The 15,504-nt window shown below is 39.8% G+C and overlaps 2 protein-coding genes across 3 annotated transcripts; both read left to right on the top strand.

Moving 5' to 3' along the window:
• The first annotated feature begins 614 nt into the window (after window positions 1-614).
• Window positions 615-6,618, top strand: LOC104598189 (putative LRR receptor-like serine/threonine-protein kinase At1g74360). Its single transcript, XM_088886560.1, has 2 exons — window positions 615-1,760; window positions 3,270-6,618. The coding sequence occupies exons 1-2, from the start codon at window positions 1,700-1,702 to the stop codon at window positions 6,455-6,457; spliced, it is 3,249 nt and encodes a 1,082-aa protein (XP_088742686.1). The 5' UTR covers window positions 615-1,699; the 3' UTR covers window positions 6,458-6,618.
• Window positions 6,619-6,750: 132 nt separating this feature from the next.
• LOC148792060 (uncharacterized) lies at window positions 6,751-14,018 on the top strand. Of its 2 annotated transcripts, none has more exons than XM_088886565.1 (4): window positions 6,751-7,295; window positions 7,754-8,079; window positions 12,783-13,456; window positions 13,868-14,018. In XM_088886565.1, the coding sequence occupies exons 1-3, from the start codon at window positions 7,205-7,207 to the stop codon at window positions 12,825-12,827; spliced, it is 462 nt and encodes a 153-aa protein (XP_088742691.1). In that variant the 5' UTR covers window positions 6,751-7,204; the 3' UTR covers window positions 12,828-13,456; window positions 13,868-14,018. The 2 variants fall into 2 exon arrangements, with proteins under 2 accessions (XP_088742691.1, XP_088742690.1); XM_088886564.1 differs by having other exon boundaries at window positions 12,828-13,456; window positions 13,868-14,013.
• The last annotated feature ends 1,486 nt before the right edge of the window (window positions 14,019-15,504 follow it).

Below are 15,504 nucleotides of genomic sequence, written 5' to 3' on the forward strand. Positions count from 1 at the left end.
ATAAGATAACCATAAACAAATTCATGCACACGTGTATATAATATAGGAAACCCATCTGAGGTTAGAGAAGATAGAGGAATACTCTGGCTCATTGGACTTCTATTTACATGTTAAATTAATTAAATTGATAAACAAAATCATTAGCAAATGGATGGGCCCAGGCCAACAAATGTAGAAATCATCGTCTTTATTTGACCATTTTAAATTCATATTAAATAAACGCACGCGCACACGTATAAACTGGGAGACTTCATGCTTAAACTAAGGGACCATGAAAACATCTTGGCTTTCTTTTTCTTCCTTTTGTTTTTGCCTTTGAATATCGTTTTTCTTAGGGTTTTATTCCACAATTAGAGATCCTTCTGATTAGTCAATGAATTGAAATGAAGCCCTTTCTATATCTTTATAATATACACAATTTGGTCGGTTGATTGGTTGATGCACAATTAATACAGGGTGAGAGACCCAGGTTACTATGCTGTGCACCCTGGATCCATCCTTTTCAATGTGCGCCCTTGGATCTATTTACAGCCTATCCACCACAAAATTTTTTAGATGGGAAGTTGGGAAAGCCTCTTTTATTGGGACCCACCACTTCAAGCCGACCACCACCGTAGGTGTTTGATAAAATATGCGCACATACATTGTGCAACTGTGCTTCAATCATTAGTTCATTACCCTGCTGGGTCAGATCTTGAGTCTTGACTTGAACAGCCGCGGCGCAGGCGCTAATCACTGTTCGATTAGGTGAATCGGCGCAGCATCAGAAGCGATGAGCCCTCCCCCATTTGTTGGTTCACGCGCTCATCACTGTTCAATCACAAGTCAACACTCTTTGCGCTGGTGTTAAGCATACGCTTGACTAGAGACAGAGAGAAGACCAGAAGAGAGGACCCAGGAGTGGGCCTGGACCGTCTGGTGCCCCAATCCATACGGCCCAAACTACAGAAACCCCGTCTTGCTCATTCACACTCAAAACAGAGGTGGGCCCAAGCTCAATCACATGCTTGCGGGGGCCTCACGTTTCAACTTTCAAAGCGTTTCTATTCCTCCTCTTCTCAACCAAAATGTTTCTCTCATTCTTCTACCCGTCATCTACTGTAAACAAATCTTGCGTCCACACTATCCTTTTATTAGACCAAGACCGCTCGTTTAGCAATTTTGAGGCTCAGACCGGACGTAAAACCGGAATTCCCACCGGTTCACGGTTTTATCAGTTCATCAGTCCGATCCGTCCCGAGTCTTGTTCAGGAAGCTGTCAGCTGATTTGAATGCAAAAACCAGTCCGAGCCGAAAAAGGGTCAACATGGGCGGTTCGTCCGCAACTTCTTCTGAAACTGCGACCAAAGTATCCGGTGTTGACAATATTTTAGCACCATCAAGACATCAACAATAGAAAAACTTATTAGTAATTAAAGGCTGGAGATTAAAATTTAAAAAATTCAAAAAAAAAAAATTCAAGAAAATAAAGTTAAACGACGAACGTCGAGCGTTTCCTCCAAGCTTGGTTAGCAGCGAGCAGGCTATTCAGCCTATTCTGCTTCAACGACATTCCAAAACGTTGGAATCTCTGAAATTCGTGTAAGAATTTTGGAAGCTGATTCGATGAAAAATCTTGAGGGGTTGGAGCTGACCCGACGTTGAAGAAGGGAAGGCAGAATAAGAGAAGAAGAAAAGGAAGAAGGGGACAGGACGGATCATGAGAGAAGGAGAAACAGAGTGGCGTTTCTTATTACTATTTTCCTTAATACTGTTTACAGGCATGTATCGAAGTTTCTCTTTCTCTCTCTTTTCAATTTTTAAGTTCTTCTAGCTTGATCGGCGAAAGATTCATCCTTTGATAATAGTAATACCAGAGTTATACTACGAAGTTTGTAATATAATTTAAGAATAAATAAGCTCCATCATCATGAAGCATGCACTAACTTAACATGCTGCTTCTGGTTTAATGCCTTTTCTTCATACGTTTTCCGTTTCTTCTTATTCTGGGTATGTCCTGTATTAATTAGTAAGTTCTGATGCGAATTGCTTCCGTTTGGTCGGTGGCGGCCGGCTTTGTCATCCATCTGAGCTGGAAACCATCCACTGAAACCCCTTGCACCCGTCTGCGTTACAACAAATCACGGTTTGCGGTGGTGCAGGGGAAACTTATATACGACTTGTCAGGGAGGCGGAGAAGTTGGCGGTTCCCAACCGATATGCGAGTTCGTCTGTGTTACGATCCTCATCAGATTTAATAGCAAAAGAATCAGTCCGCACGAAAGCCGAGACCATCCGAGTCTCTGGTAATATTCGCTTCGCTTGTCGGGGGATAGAGTCAAGAGTGTCGTCTCGTGGCCATATCAATCGCTTACTATTTGATCTAATCCAAGTTATCCAACCTCTTGCCTAGATTCCCTTTGTTTATCTGGGCAGATTTCTTTTCTTTTTTCCGTTCCAGACGGTGGAATCCGAATGAAAATCTGCGTATCAAGTTTGACGCAGGGAAACAGAGTACTGCGGTGCTCAAATTTTCAGATCCGAGCTGAAACAAGATCAGACGAATGCTATTCCCTCTCTTTCCACCCGTTTCTCTCGTTGTTTTCTCCGTCCAAGTATCCCATTTCTTTTTTGTGAAGGAACCACCATAGAATTGGTATCAGATCAATCCCATCTATCTCTCCCTCAGTCCCTTGATCTGAGGCCCGTTTTGGATAATTTTCTTACTGTTGCTATACAAAAATGAAAACAATGACACGTGTCAGAATTGGATGGCAACAGGGTCGATTTGGAATTTTTTTTCTAATTCATCTCAACCTCCCAATCCATCCCTCTGTATTACAGTTTCAAAATCCAAACCCTACTCAAACATAAAAATGTAAAATCCTTCTTAATTCCATCATCCCGCATTTGAGGGTGAAACCAGTTGGGTCCAAAATCCATATATGATTCTTTTTTTGTTATTTTCTGTTATACCTATTTAATGAATAATATAAATAAATATCAAAATTTCCAATTATTCAATTAAAACTATCAATTATCTTACATATAAGATTTAAAACACTATAAAATTCAACACATAATAGTATGATACATACACCAATATGCCTTACAACAACAAATTCTATTATTAAGATATTATAAACACTAGGGGTATTTTAATAAATCCAATATTCATATCAAAGAGGGTCGGGTTATACCCAATAGACTGAAGCTTTCTAGATAGAACTTAGATTGAAAATTTTCTATTGGTTAGTGATTTGCTTATTGAGTTTAATTCCTCCAAACAGGTCGGATAGTGGCTTCTGTTTCTCTACAGACTGACAAGGAAGTTTTGCTACGGCTGAAGAAGTTTCTCATAGAAAACAATCCGGTAAATCAAGGTCCATACACTGAATGGAACAGAAGTTCATCTCCTTGTTCTTGGCCGGGAATTTCTTGCAATGGGGCACGAGTTACCGGAGTCAATCTCTCTTACTACAACATTTCTGGGGGCATCTTTCAACACTTCTCTGCTTTAACCCAACTCTCAGAGCTTGATCTCTCCAAGAACACCATTGACGGTCCAATTCCAGCTGATTTGAGTCGATGCAAAAAGCTTAGATATCTAAACCTCTCTCATAACATCCTTGAAGGAGACTTGAACTTGACTGGACTCACCAGCCTAGAGACACTGGATCTATCCGTTAATAGACTCCATGGTGAAATTCAATCAAGTTTTCCTGCAATATGCGACAGATTAGTCGTTCTCAACATCTCTGCAAATAACCTCACTGGCAGCATTAATAATTGCTTTGACAATTGTTGGAGCTTGCAGCATGTTGATCTCAGCTCGAATGGTTTCAGTGGAAATTTCTCGTTTGAGTTTTCAAGGCTGAGAAAGTTCGTGGTGTCCGAGAATAAACTAGGTGGAGAAGTTCCACCATCCATCTTCAACGAGAATTGTAGTCTAGAATATATAGACATATCAGAAAATTACTTCTCTGGCGAAGTTCCGAAAGAAATCTCCAAGTGCAAAGATTTGGTATATTTGAATTTGTGGGGAAATAATTTCACAGGAAAGCTTCCCCCAGAGATTGGACTGCTGTCAAACCTTGAAGCTCTAGTGTTAGGAAGGAACAATTTCTCAAGAGAAATTCCAGAATCATTGATAAATTGCAGCAGGTTAACATTTCTGGACCTTAGCAAAAATGGGTTTAGAGGAGATATACAGAATATATTTGGAAAACTTGAGCAGGTGCAATTTCTTTTGTTGCATGGAAATTCATATACAGGAGGAATACACTCTTCAGGAATCCTCAAATTGCCGAATCTAAGTCGATTAGACCTCAGCTACAACAATTTCTCTGGGCCGTTATTGGTTGAATTCTTTGCAATGCCGAAACTAAAGTTCTTGATCCTTGCCTTCAATCAATTCTCTGGCTGTATACCACCAGAATTGGGAAACTTACCACTTCTCCAAGCGCTTGACCTTTCATTCAATAGACTAACTGGACAGATTCCTTCTACGATTGGAAAGTTGAGTTCTCTCTTATGGTTGATGCTTGCAAACAATTCACTAACAGGAGCAATTCCTCGGGAGATCGGAAATTGCAGTAGCTTGTTATGGCTAAACCTTGCCAACAACCGATTATCTGGGTGCATCCCACCGGAATTGGCACATATTGGCCGAAATGCCACTCCAACATTCAAGTCCAACAGAGAGTCCAATGGAGTCATAGTTGGTTCCGGTGAATGTCTGGCGATGAAGAGATGGATTCCAGCAGACTATCCGCCTTTCAGCTTTGTATATACAATCCTCACTGGGAAGAGTTGTGGAAGCATTTGGAATCGATTACTCAAAGGGCATGGCCTTTTCCCAATCTGTGCTGGTAATTCAGTAGTTTGGACATTTCAGATATCAGGCTATCTCCAGTTAAGTGGAAATCAGTTTTCAGGCGGAGTTCCTCCACAAATTGGTGAGATGAAGAATTTCAGTCTCCTCCATCTCGGAATGAATGCATTTTCTGGAGAACTCCCACGGGAGATTGCAGAGTTGCCTCTTGTAGTTCTTAACATCTCCCACAACAAAATTTCTGGTGAAATTCCAATGCAAATCGGGCAAATCAAGTGCTTACAGAATCTCGATTTGTCTTACAATAATTTCTCGGGGGAGTTTCCGGCAAGCTTGAATGGTTTGAACGAGCTGAACAAATTCAATGTCTCATACAATCCATTCATCTCTGGTGAAATCCCGTCCACGGGACAATTGGCAACATTTGAAGAGGAGTCGTTCCTTGGTGACCCACTTCTACGTCTCCCAGCTTTCATAAACAAAACCATACCAGGCAAACAGGGGGATGGAAAGACCATGGAGAGGCCGAAGAAACCGATCATGAGTAAAGCAATATTTTTCGCTTTTCTAGTCTTGACCATGGCGTTCTTGATATGCGGAATCTTTTCCGTCATCGTTTACACAATGGTTAGAGATCCGATTGAGTCGTCGGGGTATTTGCTGGAGGATACAGAGCACAGGCATGACAAGGTGTCGTGTTCCTCTTGTGCACTATCATCAGGGACATCGGATTCCGTCAAGGTTATCCGATTAGATAAAACGGCATTTACATACGCCGATATACTCACGGCCACCGGCAACTTTTCTGCGGAGAGGATATTAGGTAAGGGTGGGTTTGGAACGGTGTACCGCGGCGTCTTGCCTGATGGGAGAGATGTAGCAGTGAAGAAGCTACAGAGAGAAGGTGTCGAAGGAGAGAGAGAATTCCGGGCAGAAATGGAGGTATTGAGCGGCAATGGATTTGGGTGGCCGCACCCTAATCTTGTAACGCTTTATGGGTGGTGCCTTTATGGGTCAGAGAAGCTACTGGTCTATGAGTACATGGAAGGTGGGAGCTTGGAGGATCTTGTGTCCGACAGGACAAGACTGACATGGCAGAGGCGGATTGAAGTGGCCATTGGTGTGGCTCGGGCTCTGGTATTTCTGCACCATGAGTGCTTCCCGCCGATTGTACACCGGGACGTGAAGGCCAGCAATGTGTTGCTTGATAAACATGGCAAGGCACATGTGACGGACTTCGGGCTAGCCAGGGTGGTCAGTGCTGGGGAGAGCCATGTGAGCACAATGGTGGCCGGAACAGTGGGGTATGTTGCACCGGAGTATGGGCAGACGTGGAAGGCGACGACCAAGGGCGATGTGTACAGCTTTGGAGTACTGGCCATGGAGTTGGCGACTGCAAGGCGGGCTGTTGATGGAGGGGAAGAGTGCCTGGTTGAGTGGGCCAGAAGGGTTATTGGGGACGGACGGCCAGAGGTGGACGGAACCATGGTTCCGGTGGTGGTTCTAGGATCTGGGCTTGCCGAAGGGGCACTGGAGATGTGTGAGTTGCTGAGGATTGGTTTGCGCTGCACGTCGGAGGCGCCCCACAAGAGACCGAATATGAAGCAGGTTTTAGCCACGTTGATCAAGATTTCCAGCTGCTAGCATGTAGCAAAGGCCTGGTCTGGTGCCTGAAATTATTCATTAATTCACAATATTTGAAATTTTGTACACAATTTTTTTTTTTTTTTTCCTTTCATGTAACACAGATATGATACACATGCATTCTTCATTCATTTTTGTGAAGAAGTTACAAATTTTGATCATACAGAAGACCTTTTGTTTGTGTTTTTCCATTAGTTGAGACGAAAGTTTAATTCTTTGATTCAACTGTAACTCTGTAAATAATAAATGTCAGACAGCCAAATGTAAAGGATGTAGTCTTCGATATTTCGCCACTGAGGCTTGATTGAATCCAGGATCCGGCCAAATTCAAAAAATGAATTCATTGAGTTTGCCTTCGAGTTTTTAATTCCAGAACCAGAATTTCTAGACTGGGACTCCCCACAAGACTGCCCCCACAACGTCCCACAGCACACTTCCGCCGTGTATTAGAAACATCATGTTCCCAATATACGGCGGGAATGTATGCTGTGGCACGCTGTGTCTGGCAGTTGAGTAATGGGACATTTGTCGTGGAGTATATACAAGTGCAGCGCAGTCAGATGCAGCAAATCTCGGTACAAGAGGGACTACAGTTACAGCCCGCGAAAATCTGCCTTCTCCCAAAACTTAACTATATAACAACCAACTTCGAAAATTCGAATGGTTTTTGTTTCCTCAATTCCCAACTCACGCTCGCACATTAGAGACTAGGGTTTCAGCTTCTTAAGTTTCTATCCGTGGCTCTCAATGGAGTTCAGAGCCTGTGATAAGGATAAAGGCCGTAAGTTTTCGAGCTTATTGAAGCAACAGGGTAAAACGACAGTTGAACCATCGCAAGGTAATGCCGACTCTAATTTCGAGCTTATTGAACCTTGCTCTTATTCATCGTTTCTTGGTTGTTCTTCACACCAATTTTGTAGCCCCTCGTTTCGATTATTGCTTAACCGCTGTTGTTTGTAGAAGAATCATCTCCATTTTTCTGATTATTGGTTTCAATCCCTGGCGATGGCTTCATCATTTTATTTGTGACAGTTTTGTCTTTCGTAGTTTGAACCTCTACGAGTATCACCTTTGCACTCGAATCGCGTCGCCAGACTTACATTTTCACTGCAGAAATTTGGAATTAAGCCTATGGTTTACACGGAAATACTCATGCATGCACCAATTGCTTTCTGATCTTTACATTTGGACTATATATTGTTACCTCCCATTTGAGGCATCTGTGTTTTTAGTAGGACATGAAAATTGGGGGATAACATTGCCTAGCTTCTAATCAACTTTGTTGGTTCTCTGCAGCTTCTGCTATTTCCCATATTCTACAGCTAGATTGGCACTTCTCTAGAGATGAGCCGATACTACCAAAGAATATTGCGCCCCAGCCATTGTCATGTGATTCTGGATCGTCAAGTAGAATGATGAACCTGCAATTAGTTGAGAGTCATCTTTCGCATGGGAGTTTGCGAGAAGAAACGACTATAAAGGAAGAGACTAAAGAAAGCATCAGGGAGAACATTATGCCATTGGAACTTGCAATCAAAAGAGAGCTGGCTTATCGAAGGAAGATACAGAGTTTGCGATTACATCCTTCTAATATCTCTAAAGAAGCCCCTGCAACATCCAAAGTAAGATTCCATTTCATTTTTCATCACACTTCTTAAAGAAATGAATAAAATAAATTAAATTTTTTGCATTTTGCAACTCAAGTATTTCGCTCTGCTATTTTTATTTGTGCTAATTGTTCATGAGACTGTTTTCTGTTGTATATCTGAATATCTCAAATAGTATGCGGTCAAATGTTTTTTAAATGATTTTGCAAGTTCTATTATTCACATCAAGTTCAACAGTTTTTGAAATTCAGTTTTCAATTAGCAAACAATTAGTATGTTATGAATGTGAAAAGCTGGAAGCAAGAATCTGGTAAGGCATTATTGTACATGATGACTAGAAATAACAACTAATGGTTCTTTTGTTGTTATGTTGTAAGAGAACTGTTGGGTTTAGTAAATTCAGTTGTACTTGCATTTTTTTTTTGTAAATATTTATGCTATTATGATTGTACTTTTGCAATGGTGGTAAATAGAATAATCTAATGTTTTAGTTTCTTCATTACGTATTAGCATTTATTTATCCTTTCATAGATCATACTAGGGCTGCAAGTTCTATCTGTTTCTTCGAATTTAAATATACGTGCTTATATCTATGTAAGCTTGTTTTCTATGACATAGTATTTGTTGAAACTAGAGATTATATGCAAAATTAAGTTCTTGGGTGAATGTCTTGGAAACAAGAGGTTTTAAAATAATTAGGATTAAAACAAAATGCAATGTAAATTTAATAATAATAAGAGTGGAGATCAAGGTTCGCTACTTCACTTAGCAATGGAGACCAAGAGATAGCTCAATGTAACCTTTTTCGTTACTTTGGTTCAATAATCTATAAGAAGGATAGATTTAGGAGGAGGGGAAAATTTTACCCATAAAACTAGGACAGAGTGGAGTCCTATGTGATAGGAGAATACCAATTATGCTGAAAGAAAATTTTAATGTAATGGTTACAAGGCCACCGTAGTTTTGTATGGAAGACTCCTGGAAAGTAACAAAATGTCTGAAAAATGAGTTTGAGTAATGCAAATGCTGAATTGGATGAGGGGAAAATTAGAAATGATAGGATCATAATGAACTTATTTGGAGGAACTTAATATTAGCTCCAACAGATGACAAAATGATGGAAAGCAGATTCAAATGGTTTGGTTATGTTCAGAGATCATCTTCAATATCAGTGAGAAGTGACTTGTTGCAAGTTGAAAGGTCTAGAAGGTCTTTTGGCAGAACAAACAGGGTATGATTTGAAGTAGTGAGAATGGTCAAATGGCTTCATGTAACCAACCCCATTGTGAGCTTCGGGAAACTCATGGCCGGCTCAAAGAAATGGAGTCACCACCCATTTTTTAGAGGAAATGAGCCCTCATTTTTAGATTCAAAAGTCGATTTACTTGTTTTGATAGTGATTCCGTTCTTCACTAGGAAAGGCACCTAATTGAGAGATTTTGGATCTTAAGGATTGGGAGATGGAAGGTGTTAGGCACCCCTCTCTCCAAGTTGCTGTAGCAGCCCAATACGGGAGTTGTTTAGGGTTTATTTCATGTGAAAAACAACAGAAATAGTTGTTAGAAATTTAAAATCTGGAGAAACGTGCTCTCAACTTCTCCTAAGACTGATTTTGAGGTGATGTTATCGGGTCTTAAGTACTGACTTCCCTAAAACCCTCGCCTCTTTGTCTCTATTCTCAGTCTAGAAGAAGTCGAGAACAATGGTTCTCCAATTTCTCAGAACTTCAAGCAACACAAAAAGCACAGACTCGAGCTACAGATAGGGTGAAAGGCTTACCTCTCGTATGTAACCTTGACTGTGATATTTCAACAATCAAATTGATCAAAAGAGTAGTTGAATGGACTCAATAGAGGTTTGATATGGACGAATGCTTGGGGATTTTGGGAAAATTTCAGATCTAAAACACAGATGGTGGTTTTGAAGTTTAAGGTTCAGATATCTGGGGGTTTCTCATGGATGGGAGTTTTATAGAGGTTGGGAGTGCTTCTAAGATCTCTAATCTTCAGATCCACACCCAAAGTTCTCTTAAAAGCCCCCCTCAGGATTCCTCCCTTTTTTTCAATGCTTGAGTTGGGTCTGTATTTATAGAGGAAGGGAGAAGAAGAGGTCTAAAACTTGTTTAACCACAGTGCTTGGGATTCAACGGAGATTTTTTACATAAATAGGCAAAGATTTTTCAAAGAAAATGGTGCTTGGTCAAACCTTCTTCTTTGGTGAATGGTTTTCTTCGATTTGGGGGTGGTTTTTGTGGGTTTTGTGCATCCAATGGCAGCTTGGGGTGTGCCTATCATGACAGTTTCGTATTTGGGGCTGTTAGTGGCAGAAAATGCAAGTTTCATGAACTCTTAAAAGTGGCTTTGTCTTTTCTTAGTTTTAAGCAAGGTTCAAAGTGTCGGCATTGGTTGATACGCCGGTAGGGCGTATCGGCCTGTGTCGGTGCTTTTTTTTAGTTTTACTTATTATTTTTTTTTGAAATCGGTTAAAAGGGGTCAGTTTAAGGCCTGACTACCCTCTAAACTAGTGGCTGACCCGATACAACCCCTGTAGGGGCGTATTGGGAAGCCACCGGCATGATACGTATTGGTTGATACGGGCCGATACGTATCAATACTTTGAACCTTAGTTTTAAGTGGGGGCATCTTTGGGTTTTGGGGATTTTTGGGTTTAGTTGGCTCAATTTCACTGGTCCAAGTGTTTGAACACGTCAAGAATGGGTTTGACATCAGCCATCACACTTTTGAGGTTTCAGATTGGGAAAGATGAGGTGGTGATTCAATCTGGCGTGTCAAAATGGTATTTTCCTAGTTTAATGGTCAAACGGGCGAATTAGGTCATAAAATTTGACGTGTTGGGTTTTTTTTGGGTCTCTGAACATAGTGGTGTGGTCTGATTGACCAAATAGGGTCGGGATGATGGAGATCTATGGTTGACAAATTCAGATCAATGAGATATGTTGAAATAGAATCTTTGCTTAATGAAGGGTCAAATGTGGGAATTTTGGGTGAAATTTGGTGGGTAGGCAATTTTGAGCTTCTTGAATTTGATGGAAGTGATGGATCTTTGATCAAAGGTATAGATTGATAGATTTGGTTTGGGTCAATGGCTTATCAGTTAATGAGACAGTCCGAAATGGAATCTCACTTTTTTAATGGTCAAATGGAGGAGTTTGGTCGTGAAATTTGACGCGCTAGGGTTTTTTGGGTTTCCAAACATAGTGAGGAGGTCTGATTGGTCAAATGAAGTTGGGAAGATGGATGATAAGCTCTAATCAATAAGATTTGTTGAAATAGGATTTAGGCTTGATGGCGGGTCAAATGAGGGAATTTTGAGCTAAAATTTGGTGGGTATGGACAAATTATGGTGAGGCGTCAAGTGGATGGTTCTGATATGAGAAAGAAATGGTTAATTTAGGTTTTTTAAATCTAGTTGTGCAGGGTCATCGGAATGGAATTTGGGCGCTTTTGAAGTTGATCATTGTAGACTTGTAGTGCGATTCACTAGTTGATTGTATCCTAATGATCTTGAGGCGATTGATGCGTTGGATTAGGGCTGTTAGAAAGGAAGTTGGCATGATGAACAATGAATGTATAACTAATTTATAGTTTTCTAAGTTTGTAGGCCATATTTGATTGGATGTTGATGTTGATCTCGAGGTTTTCATTTGTCCTATGGATTATGTCAAAAGAGGAATTTTTGGCTTTGTAAAGTCTCAATTTGATCTGGTTGTGATTCTAAGTTTTGTGGTCTAAAAGGAGGGTACAAAGAGGTAGGGTGAAGGGACTAAGCAAAAATTAGGTGTTGACACCCATATATATATATATTTTTTTGATAAATAACTTGACACCCATATTTACTAGCCATAATTTCAAGCCTTATTGCAAGCTATTTGTTTTATTGTTCAGTTATATTAGATGTGTTTTGGTAAGTCACCTCAAGAGGCTGATATGGTGATTGGGGGGGGGGGGCGCGAACAAGAATGCAGCAAGAGCTAAATTAAATCAATTAGAGATGGTTTTGGTGGAAATTGAGGATTTAGAGGTATTGATGGAAAACAGAGGATTCAACTGTGACAACTCTGTCAGGAAACTCTGTTGGATGTTGAAAGCTGCTGGCAATCAGCAGCAAACCCATGTCTGAAAAGTATCCTCTTTCTCTGAAAAAGTTGCAAAAATCAATCCGCTTTGATGTGAAAAGGAACTATTTATAGGGTTTTCTTGATGTATCAGTGTAAACCTTTCCCTTTTATCTTTGTTGAAACTGATTAACAAAAAGTTTGTGCAGCATAGTCCAAGGATATATTAGAGACCATGGTTCTGTACGATGAACAGGAGGGTTGAGAAGGGACAACTCAACTTTGCGCTTGGTGGTCCTATACATTAAAATGTTTTCCAAAGTGGGAACCGTGATACCTGTAATAATGATATAAAATAATACTGAAATCATTGCATAAACAGATGAAGTCAGTAAGTTAACGTTGATATTACTGAGGCTGTGCCATATAAGATTCGCTTTTGAAAACTATATCTGTGTTGGATGTTTGTTGGTTATGAATCTGTATTAGATAAAATAGACAAGTGTATGTGGATAAAATAAAATAGTATGGCTAATACCATTACAGATGTTATCTAAGATGCTGGGTCATTGAAAGGACCTCCTGTTTTCCTTTATGTTTTCTTTTCTTGTTCAATACTTAATATCATTATATTGCTGAACAGGTGTCCCTATTTCTCCTTTTCCTTATTTATTATTTCTTATTCTAGGGGCCATTTCTAAGTTCAAATCTAGTAGGAACAAAGAGGAAAGCAGCACCCGGCAACCTCCAAAACTTGTCACCTCAACAACCTCTACAATCACATAGTTGCCGAGCCCATCAAAACCAACAAGTGAATCCATCCAGCAAGCTCAAATGCTTGCCACTAAGACAACCACAGCCATCGTGTAGTCGCCATCCCATTCAAAACCAACCTGTTAACTCTTCCAGAAGCCTCAATGTTCTCCGCCACAACAATCTCAACCATCATATAGCTACCAACTCCGCAACCTATTCTGCAAGGTCTGCCAGGTGCAATTCTCAAGTGCGTTAAGTCTCAAGCAGCACCGTCAAGGCAGTGAACACAAGGCCAAACAAAAAGAGCTGGAGGAAAAACGGAAAGATGGTGGAGGGAAAGGCAGCCAGCAATTATGGTGCAAGTTGTGCAGTGTCCCATGCTCGAACGAAATATGCTTCAAGCAACACCTTAGAGGCAAGAAGCATGCTGCTCAGCTCGAAGCACTTCAGAAAGAAAAGAAAACAAGAGAAGAAGAGACAGAAGCTGCAATGGTGAAATGGAGTGCAGAACTGGAATGGGAGACATTTGGATGAAGATATAGGGGAGTGGTTTTTTGCCAGGTATGAAGGAATGGTTAAACAGTTGATAAAATTTCCACTATGGGTCCAAATAAGTAAAACTTCATCAAATGCATTATTTATTGACATTGAAATTTGATGTTTTACCTGATGAGCAATGCCCTGGGTATGGGTTGGTCAACCCCATGCTGAATACAGTGGCTGCTACTGGCTTGTGTACCATGGATCGATCCCTTGCATCCTGTGGCAATTTAATATGTACACGACTAAGGGCACTTCAACACGTGTCATGTCATGGACTTCTAACTCTTGTGCTTGAAATTTATTACTGCTTGTTGCATACAGTAAAAGCATTATGGTCTTTAATGCTTTTCACTGTTGCAACCACTGTAACTTGGCTAATAAGAGGATAAATGTTGAGGGAGGATACTGATTCTAGTTTTCTCCAATCAGGTAGTGTTTCTGCAGTTTCTCATGGATTGCCTGTAAAGTGTCAACCTTGAGCTCTGGATCTTGTGCTGTTATATGCTTTGATTCATGAGATGACTGGTTGCAGGAGGTCCGCACGCTTGGAAGGACATGAGGAGAGGCCCTAGTTGTATCTATCTGCACAGAGAGAGCCATCAATAAAGGGCCACAGCTTGTTAACCACCTATATGGTTCAAAACCAAAAGGCTGAGCAGATTGGATCTTCTTACCGTCTGATCCATGTATATTTTTAGTTAGATAAAATTCATTCTATGAAGAAAAATCTACGGAGAGAGAGACGCTTGACTTATAGCTTCATCTATTTTTCGCTTCTCATTTTGGTGCTGTATTTTGGTTGCCCCTAGAGGCTGCTCTGCTTAATGGTGCCAGCAGGTTCTCTTTTAAAAGGAGATGGAATTTGTCTCATCTATTGCATCTATCTATTCATAAAACATGATATAGTCATTCATTTGAATACGTGTCGGTGAAATACTACAGATACTAGAAAGTTATCTTTACTGGAGAGATCAGAAAATTAGAACTTAGAAATAAAAACAACAACCGAAACTATGGGGTCTGAAGGGCCAACCTATGGGCCTGTGTCTCCTTAAATTGCATGTGGAGAGGAGATTGGACTGACCTTTGAATGGGTGAGTCGTCACTTAAAAAGAGGTAGTTCAGGAATGTGTATTTACTTGGATAATGAAGAAAGAAATTCTATTAGGGTGTGTTTCATTGGTCCTACCTTTTCTTTCAATCCAAACATAACATGGAGTTAACACTCAAAGTATAATTTGCGGGACAGATGTTAAAAAGTAAATCGATCAAGCTGATGGTTTGTATAGCTTCATTGGAAATGTCTTAGGTGGTGTTTGGTAATGTGTTCATCTCGTGGATGGATCATTTAGGTTTACGTCATAAGATGAATTTTCCGTTCGGTTGGTTGTGGATGGGACCAATCCACATTATATTGTGGATCGTCTCCGATTATAGTCCAAGATCTTGGCCATTCATATATCTCGTGGATGTAGCTGATTTATAGTATTTTTACACTATTTTGATACAATACATATCTTTTACATATTTTTCTTTCTTTTTAATTTTTAAAAATTAAAATAATAATTTAAAAAAATTATTTTTTTTAATATTTTATCAGTAAAATGATGGTGTTCATTGTCCATTTTTTTATTTATTTAAATATTAATTTTTAATGTTTTTATCAATCAAATAATATTTTTTAATATTTTTAATTGTTACTATCGTTTTTATTAAAATTAATATTTATTGGTTAATATTAATTTATTGATGCCTTTTTTCAATATATTTATCATATAAAATGTAAAAATTAGACATTTATGATCGACTACGTAGGTCATGCATAAAATGTATATGAAATACATTGAATCAAAAAGTGTGGACTAGTCTAATCCACATAGTCTGAGGATTGGTCCTTGCCATAAGGTGTGGTGTGGATTAGTTGGCACCTACCAATTTCTCATCCACACCCCCTTAGTAACATGTCTTTAATTCTTTGTAGTGTCTTCACAAGGCATGTAATGAATAGCAATTAGTAAACTGTATTGCGAATTATTGGTACAAGAAGCAAGTCTTTTATCGTGCAT

This window comes from Nelumbo nucifera, chromosome 4 (assembly GCF_055504915.1).
Source record: "Nelumbo nucifera cultivar China Antique chromosome 4, China Antique-T2T, whole genome shotgun sequence".
NCBI classification, from domain to species: domain Eukaryota; kingdom Viridiplantae; phylum Streptophyta; class Magnoliopsida; order Proteales; family Nelumbonaceae; genus Nelumbo; species Nelumbo nucifera.

Bases quoted from the DNA above. Each gene is read 5' to 3' on its own strand.
- LOC104598189 (XM_088886560.1), top strand. From the start codon at position 1,700: ATGAGAGAAGGAGAAACAGAGTGGCGTTTCTTATTACTATTTTCCTTA. The intron at 1,761-3,269 runs GCATGTATCGAA...TCCTCCAAACAG, and splicing joins TTCCTTAATACTGTTTACAG to GTCGGATAGTGGCTTCTGTT.
- LOC148792060 (XM_088886564.1), top strand. From the start codon at position 7,205: ATGGAGTTCAGAGCCTGTGATAAGGATAAAGGCCGTAAGTTTTCGAGC. The intron at 7,296-7,753 runs GTAATGCCGACT...GGTTCTCTGCAG, and splicing joins GACAGTTGAACCATCGCAAG to CTTCTGCTATTTCCCATATT. The intron at 8,080-12,827 runs GTAAGATTCCAT...TTCTTATTCTAG, and splicing joins AAGCCCCTGCAACATCCAAA to GGGCCATTTCTAAGTTCAAA.